General features: G+C 30.3%; 2 protein-coding genes across 2 annotated transcripts; one reads left to right on the top strand and one right to left on the bottom strand.

The window, feature by feature from the left end:
* The first annotated feature begins 417 nt into the window (after nucleotides 1–417).
* LOC145936838 (sialin) lies at nucleotides 418–12,485 on the top strand. Its single transcript, XM_083039455.1, has 11 exons — nucleotides 418–810; nucleotides 3,603–3,918; nucleotides 8,191–8,378; nucleotides 8,459–8,589; nucleotides 8,667–8,772; nucleotides 9,050–9,134; nucleotides 9,232–9,452; nucleotides 9,533–9,679; nucleotides 9,791–9,923; nucleotides 10,029–10,270; nucleotides 10,390–12,485. The coding sequence occupies exons 2-11, from the start codon at nucleotides 3,894–3,896 to the stop codon at nucleotides 10,609–10,611; spliced, it is 1,500 nt and encodes a 499-aa protein (XP_082895581.1). The 5' UTR covers nucleotides 418–810; nucleotides 3,603–3,893; the 3' UTR covers nucleotides 10,612–12,485.
* Nucleotides 12,486–12,570: 85 nt separating this feature from the next.
* On the bottom strand, nucleotides 12,571–16,558 carry LOC145936837 (uncharacterized). The gene is made up of 5 exons (XM_083039454.1): nucleotides 15,458–16,558; nucleotides 14,206–14,982; nucleotides 13,585–14,052; nucleotides 13,245–13,307; nucleotides 12,571–13,103 (listed from the first exon to the last, which is right to left on the bottom strand). Exons 1-5 carry the CDS (start codon nucleotides 15,855–15,857, stop codon nucleotides 12,724–12,726), a joined length of 2,088 nt encoding a protein of 695 aa, XP_082895580.1. The 5' UTR covers nucleotides 15,858–16,558; the 3' UTR covers nucleotides 12,571–12,723.
* Nucleotides 16,559–16,644: the final 86 nt, after the last annotated feature.

The raw sequence follows: 16,644 nt of genomic DNA, 5'->3' as shown, positions 1-16,644 counted from the left end.
GATAAAATATCGTACAAAATTCACATACATATATCAATGAATTAATTACATTACATCTATAATTAATATGCTTAAATATATATATTTATTATAAAATTTCAAATTATTTATTATAATATTTATTAATATGGTAATTGTAACACATATACATATAAAAAATATTATATAGCTAAGCAATTATTATATATAATATAATTATTTATATATTAATTATATAATATTATTACATATAATAATTAATGCAATATAATATTATATATAATTATATATGTATAAAGTATATATGTAATTTAAATATCGCACTATAGCTATATATTTGACAAGTATGCAAGGAATTTTTGTGCCCCCTGACGTTCCATCTCTTGCACCGCCCTTGCACGGCGGCATTTGTGTCGACGATGCAAGGCGTCGCGTCACTATGGTACTCGCGGCGAAAGGGAGCAGTTCGGAGCTCGGGGCTCGGAGTTTTCGGAATCGCGCATAGTCCATAGTCCGCTCAGTCGTCAGTCGTGCTCCAACCTCCGACCGTTCGTGTCGTCAGCTGTTCGCGTAGAACGCAACTTTCCGAGATCTTTTGCGATTAACGAGACGCTCTCGCGAAAATCGGAACAACGACACACAATTGTGATCGATTAAATCGAGTTTGCACGAAATACACGTGCCAGTGTTTATTGTCCCGATCGCGCCAATTCTATCGGCCAGGTCTTGCTCCCTTTCGGTTTATCGATCCCTGGATACGTCGTTTTCGCGCGCAATTTCTTGACGAGCAACACGCAGAGAGAGAAAGATTTCACGGATTGAGAGATTGAGGTTAGTCTCACGTTTACTGTTCGCGTTTGAGTTATTACTGACTATGAATGAAAGTATTTTGCCGCTAATAATCTCATTGTAGCATTAGCAGCATTATATAGTCCATTACGTTTAATCTATACTATTGCGCTCATTGAAGGAGAGTTTAAGAAACGATTCGAGAGTTTTGGAGCAGCACTACGTCGAAAATTTTATAAAGTTGAATAATTATATAACAAAGAAATTTTATTTAAGGTACAACAAATAAAATTTTATGGTTCTTTATTATTTATAATTATAAAAAATTGCACGATTATAAGTAATTCAAACATCGTATACATTTGTAAAAAAAATAAAACAGAAAGCTTGTTGTAGAATAATGTATAGTTGAGAAAAGACGATTTTCTTCAACGTATCTTGACTAAATCACACGAAGAAGTAATGATCATCGCTAACATAATCAATTTCCGGTGTCTTATATCGACACTCATTAATCACATTTTGTTGTGCACTGAGGCAAAATTAGACAGACGACTTTGCCAAGTTCAACGAGTACATGAATAGGCATGTTTAGATAATTTGTCAGATGATCTGTAAATACTATGACTATAGTGCACGTTAAAAAATGCGACAGTTTATCTCATACATTATCACAATTATAATCATTTCATGCGATATATCACGTTGATGACGTAATGAAGGACAAGGACATTATATACCATATGATTTCAAGTGACCGTATGACTCGTCAGATCTAAATTTTATGTAATATATAAATCACAAAAATTGATAAGTATTATATAAAATTTTCGCGGAAAGATAAATCTTTTAAAAGAAGAAAAGAAAATCTCTGAAAATATTATTTCGCCAACGAAGAATAATAAGATCGAATAGTGCTGCTTCAAAACTTATTTCCTTTCAACGCAAATTCTATCGTTCGATATTCTCGTGCTCCTCTTCTACAATTTTATTTATAGATGTTATCGTTGTGTGCAATATTTTCTTCCAATTATTATTATGTGAATTAAACGAGATCACTGGTTTCTTGTAAACTCTCACACATTCCAAAATATATTTAACATAACTCTAATAAATTATTGCAAATTGCGAAATTATATTTGGAAATATCTAACATAATTCTCACAAAAGTTTAAAAAATATTGCATTTGCAAGATTATATAATACTGATGGCTTCTTTTATGTGAGATAATTGAGATAATTGTTTTTGCAAAAATATTTCGGAATGTAGACAGCTGTACGCGCAAATGTCATCAGCGGATTACGATTAATTTTATCGGCCGCCTATAGATATATAATTCAAGTGATTCACATGTCGAATAATATTTACGAGTGCAAAATCTACACCCGGAAGCATACTTAAGATGATTTAAACTCAAATATTCTCATTATTAAAATGAAAAAATAAGGAAGAATAAAGAACCAGTGTTGAAGAATATTATATATTTGAAAGATTTGAGTGTAAAGACCAGCTAATTCGCTTTTTAAGAATATATCTTACAAGAATATATCATCTAAATTATGGTAAATTTTTCCAATTTTTAAAATTACATTTTTTTATATTCACTAATATGCGAAATCAAATTTATAATTAATCTATTTTCTTCTATATAATGTTAATTTAAAAAAATATGATTAATAGAATTAATAATAAAAGAAATTAATTAAAGCTGTTGAAAGTCAATAGTCAACGTAAATGCAGTGAATTGTCACTTTAGTTATGTACTCATTAAAAACTTACGATTAGTACGATTATATTACTTTGTAGTAATATCAGTAATTATACATATATCCTAAGAAATCATCCAGTAATTATCCTAAGAGTCACTTAATTAAATATTACAATTGAAGCAATAAAATTGGAGCAGTATCTTGCAATCATAATTTGCATTATAATTACAATTGAAGCAATAAAATTGGAGCAGTATCTTGCAATCATAATTGAAGATAAAGATTCGTATTACCACATAAAATGTAAAAAAAAAGAAAATAGAATATTAGTTTGGTTTTGTGCTCTTCTTATCTTACGCTCGATACGGTCGGCAAACAAAAGATTAAAATTGAAATAAAAAGATCCAGCGTTAAGAACGCAGTGTCAACGGACAAGCAAGCTTTGGATAAATGTCTTAAGAAAAATCGCTTGTAATTAAAATCGGTGAATGAATTAAAATCTGTCAAATATATCGTATTTTTCATGTCGCTTTCGTCAATATTAGTTTAACTAATATTGACCAAATTATTTGTCGCCTTTGATTTTTTTCCGAGATATCTTTCAAATCATTCACAATCCATATAGACAAAGTATAGTGTAACTTTTTTTTATCAAATCGAGAGAATATATATATATATATATATATATATATATATATAATTTTACAGGTAATCTCGATAAATCCGTTATAATCTGTTAATGATAAATTTGATCTTCTACAGAAGTTCTAATACATAAAAATATATAAAGACAAACACAAATATATTTCAAATATGGAAAAAAATTTATTGATAGATATAAGAAGAAAAAAAAATCGAGAATAAAAATTTCTGATATTTTCCTTCAATCATATCTCGAGAATTTCGTCAAAAAATATGTTTAAAAAATCAATAATCAAGAGAGTTTCTTGGATTCATACTACATTTGAAGTTCACATTGTCATACTATTTAGGTTTAGCGCGCCAAAAAAATACTTGTCGCGCAAGCCCGGCCGATTCTAATATCGCGACGACGATTTAAATATAGAATTTTCGTTGTATGGCATACGTGCTGCGAGCGTGACTAACAAATGCGTGCTTTTCAGACGTCCTCGTGATCATCCCGGAGGACGCCGCACGTCAACGCGCGTGAAACGTGTAGGAGGCCAAAGCGGAGCAACGTCGTCGTCGGTTTGGAACTACGCGGCATGACGCAACACAATCGGACCAATAGTCGGCGAATCGATTGAACACCGAAAAAAGAAACGAGCAGGCCTCAGTCGACTGCCATCAATTGACGAAGTAATCCACGCTTGGTGGCAAAGATCGTGTATCATCGTGCATCTCGTTCTCACGCTGATAATAGTTGCGACGATCGTACACGGCAAACAGTGAGAATGGCTCTCTTCCGGAAATTCAATGGTAAGTACTTGCCAGTTAACGATTATAGCTGTACTGGTGCGACTTTCCCTCTCTATCTGCTTTGTCTATAGTTTTATTATAGTTTAGTTTACCAATTTTTTATTTTTGTTGTGTTTTCTGTTTTATGCTTTTCAGATATTTATAATCTCTATTATTTTTATTGTTAAATTAAGTCTCTTCAAAAATATTAATTGAAACTTGTTTAGTATTTATAACTAATATACAATGATTTTATATATAATGCGCTACAAGTATAAAATATAAATATAAATATTTTTTTACTAATAGTCGTAGCTCGTAGCTCTCTATTTTTGTGAGAGATTATTTTTGCACATCCAAAATATTGAAATATGTATTTATAATACATAATAATATTAATTGAAACTTGTTTAGTATTTATAACTAATATACAATGATTTTATATATAATGCGCTACAAGTATAAAATATGAATATAAATATTTTGTTACTAATAGTCGTAGCTCGTAGCTCTCTATTTTTGTGAGAGATTATTTTTGCACATCCAAAATATTGAAATATGTATTTATAATACATAATAATATTAATTGAAACTTGTTTAGTATTTATAACTAATATACAATGATTTTATATATAATGCGCTACAAGTATAAAATATGAATATAAATATTTTGTTACTAATAGTCGTAGCTCGTAGCTCTCTATTTTTGTGAGAGATTATTTTTGCACATCTAAAATATTGAAATGTGTATTTAATTGAACGATTAATATGATGTTTGGAATATGAATCAAAAGTATATCAATTTAAATCTTTGCTTTTGAAATGTCGATAGTTCAATGTTCAATATCCTCGCCAATATATATTGGCAAATACTCTTTGGACTTTTCGCAAGCCCTCTTCAGTAAACAAATTCCAAAGTTTCTAATATATATGTTTCAGCATAGTTAATTATAGAATATGAATAATGACAAATGAATATTATAGATAACTGAGTTGCTTCTAAATAATAATTTTAATTGTGTATAAGTACAAAAAAAAATAATACGCATTGTATCAATATTTATTTTTTAATTCGAGGGAATATCATTTTTTTCGAAATTATTTTTGCAAGGGAAACTCTGTGACATAATTTTCGCAAATGTTACACATTATCAGTGACACAGATTCGCATAGTTCTTTTTGTTACAAAACTTCGTGTAAGTGATAAGCATCATCTCGGAAAATGATAAGCATTATATAACTGCCTGCGTGCAGATTTGTGTAAAAATCTCAGGAAGAGATAGCCAACGCATCGTAATTTCGTTGTTATACGACTTTGCGACTCGTCATTCTGCGATCTAAACGGAAATTCAAATTAGCAAACATTGCGCATACCATTACGCAGCTGCATAATATTTTTTTTCGAACGTACAAGCACGTATCAACTTCGTACAGAGTATATCCGTAATACGAGCTTCTATTTCCCATTTGCAAAAATAGACTTACAGACATGTTGCTTGTCAAATGTTTTGGCATATTTTACGTTTAAAAAAAAAAAGAAAAAAGAAAAACGCGAACTAACGAAGAAAATTTATCGATCGTGTATAAGGTGTGTTAGAAACATCGACCTTAATTTTGACGACGCATTCTGAACGATTTTAAATCAGATCGTTCAATAAAACTATTTTTATTATTAGAGATAATTTTACGAAAAGAAAATGCTTCTAACTGCTTGTACTTTTTGTATTTTTCCACATTACATTTGACATATAAATTTTAATATACACAATTAAAATTTTCTTAAAATTAAATATTTAAAATGTTAAGGAAATTAAATTTGAGTTTTTGAAAAATTTGATTTGATAGACTTATTATTAATAAAATGAAAAATTATTATTAGAAGATCTTGAACACATTATGTACAGTCGTATAAGCGGCTTGTTAATGAGGTAAATGACTTATATTTAAATATTTATACGAAATTACTTTTAAATGCTGTACCTATTATAAAGGTAAATTCGCTGTTCGAACCAAGATATTTTCCACATTATAAATATTATCACAATTGATATTTTCTATTTGTCGGCGCGTAATTATCATACGCGATAAAAAAGTTGAAAAAAAAATTATGCAACTCGAAGAGCGCGTTGAGCTTGAAATATTGTTTACTTTAATGCTTTATATAATGATTTTACGTGTGTGCATGTGTATTTATCTTTTCTAAATTGTGACTATTTTTTTAGATTGTATTTGTCATTACATCATATAATTAAATAACGCAATATTATATTTGTGTCAATGGTACATTTAAATATACTTCGTTACCTTTGTATGTACACACACATAGCTACTTAAAATCAATAACACGGAAAAAATTATTCAATTCGAAAAAATATATAATACACAAATAAAAAAATTGATATACAAATAGAAAATTAATGTATACATATAAAGAGATATTGCATTGATTATTCTCTGTTCGTAATTCACTAAGCAATCGATTTTAGAAAAAAATATAATTTATATTTTAAAAAATTATCGTTAATTGTAAATTACAGTATTTTTCATGATTATCAGCATTATTTTCTAATCAATAATGTTTTTAATTAAGAAGAATAATAGCTGTATGTTTTATAATGCCAAGGATTTTAAAAAATTATACAAAGAGAGATTTAGGAAATTATAATCTTATTTATCTTATTTATCTTATTTCTTATTTCCTTTGAGTTGTCTCTTACAATTTTATTAATCTTAATTATCATTGAAAATAATGCTGTAAATAAGACTATATTATCTCCCGATAATATAAAAGAAAACTTTTAATTAATTTTAATCATTAATATATAATAAAATAACAAAAAATCGTAATAAATAATAAAATAGTAAAATAACATTTTGTAGAGAAGTTTCACAAAAATTTTATTTGCCTACTACTATTTGTATAATAAAAATTAAAAAATTGTAACAAAATTATGTTTGTCCATTAAATTTTTAGAGAATATTTAGTTCTATTTATCGATATAAAAGTTTATGTGTGATTAATCTGCAACGATTTACATATCAGTGATATATTGCTCGTATTGGAATGTGGAATTGGAATAAGTTTAATCTCTCAATAACAAACGTTAACTTAAAAATCAAAATAAATTGCATCGTGCGATATGGAAAGAATGAAAAAGCTCGTATTATGAAGCACGAAGTAGTATGCTATCGATCCGATGTTCTTTCATCGTAATTATCAGCAATGCAATAACACTATACACAATCGTTAATACGAGAGAGAATGATTGTTCGATCAGGCACGTATAAATACTTCGAGGATAAATAAGCTTTGTGACCTTCTAGAATTTACAATCTACTCTAATGTTTTTCCTTGAATGGGATTCTCTTGAAATATAATCAGGGTTGATTGCATTAATAAGTTTTTTTAATTTTAAGTACCTTTCTATAATTAATTTTAAAATTTGATAGTATATCAATGTATTAGTGTTGATATATATTATTTATTAATACGTGTTCTTTTAAATATAATATTAATAAATAAAAATTATAGATAATAAATATACATAGAAAGATATAATATATAAAGTGATAAAATTATTATTAGTAAAATTATTTTTATTATTATTTTATATTGTTAATTTATAATATTAATTCATATTGTTAGTAATTCTATTTTTTGGAGTGCTTGTTTTTTTATAGCAACACACAATATCACAAGCCGAACACGCTATTACAGCTGTTTTCGTGGATATTATTACGTATAATAGAATGCGAGATGTTTACTGTGTAAGATACGTCATTCATTCGTGATTTGAAATTATTAGATATTATATGCTTAGAGATTCAAAGGTCAGTTTCTCGACTTTGAGTTACAGTGAGGCAAGCGGAAATATATTATTTACGCTCGTGTATTATTTTTATAAGTGTATCCGAGTGTTTCAATAAATAAATTAATATTAATAGAAAGTTTGTGCAGGAGAAATTAATAATTCTGATATTAATATTAGTAATAAATACTACAATAGCAATACAATTTGAAATAGATTAATTGTAAGTAAGAGAGAATAAATTCCTTTAAAAATTATTAATTTGAGTAAACATGAAGTTACAATATTTCTCAACATATGTATTTTAATACTATGTATAAAATTATTAGAAGTAAACATTGTTTAAAATCTAATAGCTATAAAAAATTATTAATATAAATTATGAATATATTAATATATGAATGAAAAATATTATTATATTTAGCAAATTATCGCAATTTATTTCGATTGACTCTTAAATAACAGGCATTCGCATGTATTACAGAGAAAATCCCTCGGAGAGGGATTCTGGGAGCGATGATGTTTCTGGCATGCATGTTCTCATACGTCATTCGTACCAATTTATCCATAAGCATTGTCGCCATGGTAAATGTTACGAGTAAAGACGGTGGCGTTGGTCCAGCGTGCAGTGTGGCGGATATAAACAGCAATAAGACAGTCGTGCTTAAAGATGTAAGTTAACACTCGCAAAATTTATATAGAAACAAAATTATCCTAAAAATATATCTTTCTTATATTTTTTTTTTCCTTAGTTTGGAGAACGTTTCGAATGGAATCAACATATCCAAGGGCTGTTGCTATCAGGATATTTTTATGGCGTTCTACCGGCTAGTATACCAGCTGGACTCTTAGCCGAAAAATACGGAGGTTCTAAAGTGGTGGCGTAAGTATAATTGAAAGTAAATTAATAACTAATTAATTTATCTGCGGTGACTTATTCTTGGTCTTTTTATGACATAGATTTGCCACGTTAATACCGGCAGTATTAAATCTTTTGATGCCATGGGCTGCTTCTATTCATTACGGTTTCGTCTTTGCACTTCGTTTCATAATGGGATTTTTCGGAGTAAGTTGCCTAATCCTCTTGTACCTATATTTTTTAAATATATTGCGAGATTGTTATGTTTAATGTTAACATGAATTCTTCGCATTCAAATACTATACTTAGTTTTATTTTGTGAGTTTTACATCCAATTTTAACCATCGTATATAGAATATTTTTTTTCGTTATTTTTTAACAAATTTTTAATAAATTTTTTCTCCATATAATTAGTTTTATTTTATTTTATAATCTCTTATATTTCGATATGTAAATCCTTAGTAAGAGTAAGATTAATTCTTAGGGTGCCGTTTATCCCGCTCTCCATGCAATGATTGCTAGATGGGTGCCTCCTGGTGAAAAAGGCATGTTTGTGTGGACTATGCAAGGTAATTATATATATTCTTCTTTACTTATTTATTTTCTTTAAGGTAAAAAATGTTTTCTAGAATATTTATAATCTATCTTGTTTTACTTTTTTTTAAGGTGGTCCATTCGGTACCGTTGTGACATTCGCTTTATGTGGCGCGGTAATCAGTGCTTACGGATGGAAATCTGCATTTTACGTTACGAGTGGGCTTATGTTAGTTTTTTATGTTTTATGGGTTTATTTAATATACGATACACCGGAATCACATCCCGGAATTACAGAGAAAGAGAAAACGTATATAAAAGAACAAATTGGCACTACCGTCTCGAAACAAAAGGTTTGGATTTTGTAAATAAACTATAAAATAATGAAAAATAAAAAAAAACGAATCATCAAATATACCAATATTTTACACAGGTCCAATTACCAGTGAAGGCAGTCGCCACATCTGCGCCGTTTTTAGTACTACTATGGGCTCACTTTGCGAACATGTGGGGTATATATTTCATCTCTACAAACGGACCCAAATATACGTTAGAAGTCCTTGGTTTCAACATGAAATCGGTACTATTTTTATGGTGAATCTATTTCGCGAAAAAAAAAAAAAACATTTCGATTATGACATTACATACTTTTATCTCGTCATTACTAAAAATGTTTCTGTTTTATTTATAGGGTGGCGCAATAACTGGATTACCTTACATAGCTAGGCTGGGCGCCGGAGTGTTATTCGCAGCAGCGGGCGATTATGTGCGAAGGAGGAACTTTTTGTCTCTAAGCTGGATAAGAAAAATATTTATGCTTTTCTGTAAGTAATTTGGGACAATCTATATTAGAAATTGAGATATTGTAATGTGTACGTATATGTATAAATTGTTATCTAATCAATAATTGTTGCATATTATATGAACAGCTCACATGGGACCTGCAGTTTGTTTAGTAGCGATGACGTATGTCGGTTGCGATGCCACAAGTGCGATGATAATGTTAATATTGGCGCTGGCCTTCAATGGAGCCGCGTGTCAGACTAATTTACAGAACCATCAAGATTTAGCACCGAACTATGCTGGTTCTTTATACGGAATTATGAATACATTCGGTAGTTTCCCGGGATTCATTATTCCACCCATTATTGGCGCTTTGACCAATGAGAGGGTACGTTATCTCTTTACATTAAAATTATGTTATATATATATATGTGTGTGTGTGTGTGTGTGTGTGTGTGTGTTATATACTATATTCTAATAATTTGTTCACATGTTTTCAAATTACAGAATGGAATTGAGGAATGGCGTATAATGTTCTGGATATCGGCGGTAGTATTTGCATCGGCAACGGTACTCTTTTGGCTATTCGGATCGGCGGAAATGCAATCATGGAATGATTCGACTCATACTAAAGTGCCTACTATTGCCGATGAGGAAAGGCATATAAACGAAACAACGACGAAAGATACGATGAACGATGCTGAAACCGAAGAAAACGAACGTCTCTAATAACTTAGAAAATGAAATGAAGGTAATGTATGTACAAAAATTAATAGTCTATTGTCGAAAAGAGAGTGCATTTTAGATTGATGCAAATTTTGACCTCTTTGTCAAAAAATGTCACTGTTATGACGTATTTTGTACAGCAATTACAATTAATACTGTACAACTTCCAATTGTTAAATGGATACAAAGATAATTATCGCCCTGTTAACACATACTGAAAAACTGAAACGGAAGAATTAAAATGATGTACGCGGAATATTCAATATAGAATATTCAATTATATGTTATATAATATTCGTTTAGAATATTCGCGCTCTCCAGTTACAGATACACATTGCTAGAATATCACGACAGATCTTTTGTATTTAATCCGATTTATATTTTCTTAGATGCGCGCGAAAAAAGTTACTTGCTCTTTTTTTTATTGTTCGTATAAGACTGTAGAATGTTTCAGAAGACAAAACACGTTTTAGATTTTATACATTTTTCATAATTTTCACGCATTTTATCGTCTCGAATATTTAATTATAAGTATTTATATATTTGATATTACGCTTTTCTGTCACATGTACTACTTACACTTTAGAACGTTACGGTCGTGTCATCAGATACCTAAAAGAATTATAGACGTGGTATTCAAACAATGTATCGAAATGTAAAAATACTCTCTGTAGTGCATTTTTTGATTTCGTGCCAAAGTACATATATGTTATTATTCTCATTGAAAAGTCGACAAAACTGTAGTCGATGAATTTAACGGTAGGTTGAAGAACCTTGGCACTGTCTTCGGGCCAATAAATGACCCGAGGTTAAGTTAGATATTATAAATATTTTACGCTAGGTACATTAAATCGCGTATATTTCTCATTATACACAATAAAGCTTTCTTTGCGCGAGACGATTTCATATATAACTGTGATATATATATTCGCAGTAATTTACGCACACATTGATCTCCGGTTTAATTGCGATCAGTGATCTGCAGATCGTTTAATGTCACAATTTATTCGAGAGCCTCTCGAATAAACTGAATCACATTATGAGATCTTGCTTTACGCAATAATTCCTTGGATATTCCATTAATGCGTTTAACGAGAAATACTTGTATAATTCTCTCGTCTTTCACGAATGCTCGGATCACGAAAGGTCATGGTTGCGATGATAAAAGTATAATAGCTTATCCTCTCTAATTTTCATTCGTGAGATCTTTCTTGTGCATCCAAAAACGACTGGAAATTTTAAGATCGAATCACTCATATCCAGATAAAAACATTGCACTCGTGAATAGACGAAGAAGAAATACATTACGTTGTAGACCATGAAAAAAATGTACGCAATTGTACGAAACGTGCACATGCGTTTACTATAGGAAAATATGGAAAATAGTAAATGTGTTGTTCCTATATTTAAAAAAGGCGATCATCGTTCAAATCAAAATATTTCGACGCAATGTTTGTTGTTTTGTCAATAATATATAATGTTACTACGCAAGTAGTTACGTTAAAATCAGTGTAAGCAAGTGTTTAGCAATAATATTGCGCGCGTAACAATCACAAAGAAAAAAAATACATAAAGATACAACTCGTTGTTTTAAAGTAAATAAATTGTGCTCATATATGTCGCATAATGTTATTAATTGCCGAGTTGTATACGTTATTTATAAACACATTTTAATATGTAATTAATTAAATCGGCATTTGTTTTATGGATTTCATATACTGCGCATCGTAGTAAATCATACGTGTAAGTATAACAAATAATCAAATCATATATTTTTTGTGCGATTTCTCATTATATGATAATAAAGAAATTCATATGTGTCTCCACAAGTGTGGTCAAATTTATTATTATTTATTAGATCAAGAAGAGCTTTTATCTTGTGTTCCTAGATGGTTTTTATATTAATAAACAAAAAGAAATAAACAAACTTTTTTATCAATTTAATACAAATGCACTCACATTCTTATATTCATATATCACCTGCATTTTCAATAAAAATTATTACATGTATGATTTCTATATATTAAATCGTTTTTTCTTATTATTTTAAAACCAAAAAAGATGTGTATACATGACATTTTAACGCAAAAAGATTAATTCGCTCAATTTTCACTGTTATATTCGTCCTCGAAATTCCAATAAAGGTTGGGTAGGAGCGATTCTAAATTTATCCACTCGTGGCCTAGCACAAATCTGACTATTATTATTAATAGACCGCCTACAACGTTGATCTAGGTTCAGTAACGTACAATCGTCTATATTGCAAGATATATGTTCCTCGTTTATGTCTTCATCGTGCAAGTTACGTTTCGATGTAGCTAAAACAGTAATCGCAGGACAGGTATCGCGGGTGCAAAACGTGCTCTTCAATATCTGCAATGCTTTCGTTGCTTGCAAGCTTGGAACGCTTTCGGACTGCGATGATTTCTTACAATAGGACTTTTGAACTGATCTCGATCTCGCGGTGCTAACAGTAGTATTACTGGCAGACTCTGCTAATGTTAAAACAACATATTTTTTCATAATTGTAAATTATAAGAATTGTCAAACTAAATGTGAAAAGTAACAAATAAAATTAGATATTTTTTTTTGTTAAAAAAAATGTTTACAAACTTTGAAGGAAAATATGCAGGTACCTTTGAGCGACCATGATTTCGCTAATGTACTATCAATTATGCGGCCCCATCCACTGATAGAATCTATAAACATTATATACGATAACAAATTATAGATAAATATAAAAAAGAGAAGTCTCATGCAATAATCAAATTGCATAATATAGATAATATATTTTTTTATATTTTGTATTTTAACATATAAAGCATGTAATAATTTATTACTTGCAAAACATATATGTATATATATATCAATCCTGCTATTGTGTGTATGTGAAATAATTATATCATAATTATATTTTTTTTACAGTTAATCATTTATGAAAAGATATTTTCGATTCAATGTATTAACATAAGATACCTCGAGTCTGGATGTCTTTTTTCGGAGTCATGAGAATGTTAATAGTCTTATTAACAACATCGCCTGTTTCCTCAGGTGTTACACATCGCGATGTGGACGACTGAGCAGTGGTCAGTCTTTCAATCTCCTTCTTCATCAAGCCAGTTGGTTGCAGATGCGGATTCTTCGCTCTCTCCGAAGCTGTCGCGACGACGTAGCACGGATTATATGCCAGCAGTATATCCTGTGTACGGAGTAATTTCGTACTTTGGACCGGCAAATCTTCTTCCTTTTGAGCAGCTACGCACCAATGACATATCGATTGCCTGGCGCAAACTGAGCATAGGATCTCTTTAGATTCCTTGATCCTCCCAACTTCGGGAACTCCAGCGAGTCCCGTCTGAGTAGCAGCGGTCTCCGTTGCCTTCTTTAGCATAGACTCGACGATCTTCTTTCTTCTTCGGTCGAGTTTTTGCTCAATGGACTCGGCTGTAAAGAAGTAAGTATTTTGTTAGCAAATTATAAGTAAGTAGAGTATGTGTGCTTTTTAGCTATAATTATTTTGATTATAAATAATGATTCAATTGTAATAAAAAGATAATTTCTCTGTGTATGAAAAATGCTTTGCATAAATTCACTAACGTTGTTTTCGAATTTCCATCAACTTGAATCCAATCGAGACTGTCTGTTGCATCAATGAGTTTAGGATATTCTTTACAACGCTTCGTGCATCACGAGATATCTTGTCGCAAGTCGAACGCAATAGATCGTCCATCAGTGGCAGGACGACGATCGACGCTTCGAAGGGGTCAACTATCACAGGTATCTTTAATTTTCGTAACACGTCTTCTTCCTTGAGATCGCGAGACTTGTAACTAGCTACAGTTTGAATCAATCGATCTTTCATTGGGTACTTGAGTCTATTCGCTCCTTTCATGATTATTTCGTCCATCAGATCGTCGATTATAATCCGAGGCTCGATCCTTCTGAGGCATTCCTGAAGACAGCTCTGCACAAAGCTCTTTGTTTCTTCATATTCGGCCAATAGTTTGCTGTTCGAATGTCTCGGCTTGCAAGTCAGTTTAGTTTGAGTTTCATTGTCAAACACGATACTATCGGTGTTGCGATTGTATCGTATTGCGGTTTGTGTTTCTTGACACTTTGCTTCAATGGAAGTCTGATCCTCAACGGGGTCAGATATCCAAAACGCGCGTGATAGCAGGAAATTTAGAACTTCGAGGATGATTGTTTCTTTATCTATGATATTTTCCGAATAAAGATTTTCTTGATGATTTTCGTACGTACGGCGCGATAAATAATTAACTGCTTCATGCTGCGATGTTCCGGGGGCAATCGTAATCATGGTCTGACTCGAGTGATTGCTCTTGAATACAGGCATTGGACTAGCATTTATGGAAGCTGAAAAAGTTTTGAATTTTTAGGTTCATCTAATTTAATAAAGATCTACTTATTTTAATACTTTAGCTTTTAGCTTTATCTCTCACATTAATCGTGTGCGTTTTAAAAAGATATAAATGTAATTTGATAAAGATTTTAAAACATTAATTTATATATTATTTCGCGAACCTAGAATTATTTCTAGGTATACAGAATTAGACAGTATTTAATTTGACAAAGAAAAGCATAAAATATTTCTCTTATCATATTATGTTTGATATTTAATATTTGTACACAAATCTAAATTAATTTAAATGTAAAAAATATTTAATTACATTTTTAACTATATTTAACTTTGTCTCTAGACTGCTTATTTGATTAGAATTTAATTTATTAAAGCTCTTCAATTTCGATTTCTCTAAATTGTATGTAATAAATTTTAGAAAATTTATAAAAATCTTATAGATATATATTTTCTCTTTGTGCTATTGCTTACTTATGCGTTCAGAATATTTCGCAGGCGGACAAGGGCTACTCATGTACATTGTTTGCGACGCTTCATGCTTATATTCGATTGGTATACCCACCATGGGGACACCCTGCAGAAACGTTTGATTCTCCGCATCTCTGGTGGATTCTCGTTCTAGTTCTTTGAAATTGATCAAAGGCTTAATAAAAAGAGGTAGACAGGAAACAAAGTCCTCCTCGCTTATGTCCTCCTCGAAAAAATCCTCGACATTTGCTGAAATTCTGCTCGTGCTGTTGATTTCTCGAAGTTCGACATCTTTGTGCCTAAGCATAACATTCTCGATATCTTCCCTTGGCGTAACCGTGAATAAAGTTTGAGCCCATGATGTTGGAAGGAAATATTTTTCTTTTTTATCTTCTTCTTCCATCTGTGAGACGTGAACGAGTCTGTGAGATTGTAGATGATTTTTTTCTATTTTCTTTCTATTTTAAGTCTTCTGTACAATGTATAAAAATATCTACTTAAATATATACAAGAGATATTTGTATTATTGTTAATTCATTATTTTAAAAAGTGTCAATTCATTATTTTAAACAATGCATATTTTATAACGTGGTTACATATAATAATATAAATATAAATTAACAGTAAAATAACAATTAAAAGTCAATTACTTTTGCTGAATGTAATAATTATTTGATCACACGTCTCTTGCGTCTCGCTGTAACCCCGCATCGATGCAAAACGTGTTGCATCGTAGTGTGATGACATTGCAAATTTTGCACAATTATTTCACGCGTTAAATTATATTTTACATTGAAAAATTTTTTGCGAAAATTGAATCATTTTGAGGGTTACGAATCGCATTAAACTAAATACTAAACTAAACGTCACGACTCACGACCAGATGTTTCTTACATTTTTAGGTTTTTATATTTTATATTAGACATATACTACTTCGGCAACTTCAGTCGCTTATTGCGTAGATATAAAGAGATATAGAGCAGAAACATATATGTATATATTCTATATATATAATTATATATATTTATATATAATTATATTTTTATATTTATAAATACGTTTAGACTATTTTTTCACAGTATTAATTACAATAAATTGAACAGCAAAAAAAAAAAATATTTAAAATAACATGTTTAATTATATTTATCAGTAAATAATTTTATTTTTATGCATCAACAAAAACATTTCTT

Source organism: Prenolepis imparis, unplaced genomic scaffold (genome assembly GCF_030444845.1).
Source record: "Prenolepis imparis isolate NDT839.2.m4 unplaced genomic scaffold, iyPreImpa1.0 SCAF_5, whole genome shotgun sequence".
In the NCBI taxonomy this organism is placed as follows: domain Eukaryota; kingdom Metazoa; phylum Arthropoda; class Insecta; order Hymenoptera; family Formicidae; genus Prenolepis; species Prenolepis imparis.
The sequence above is the reverse complement of the archived record's forward strand: the minus strand, read 5'-3'. Positions and strand labels throughout refer to the sequence as shown.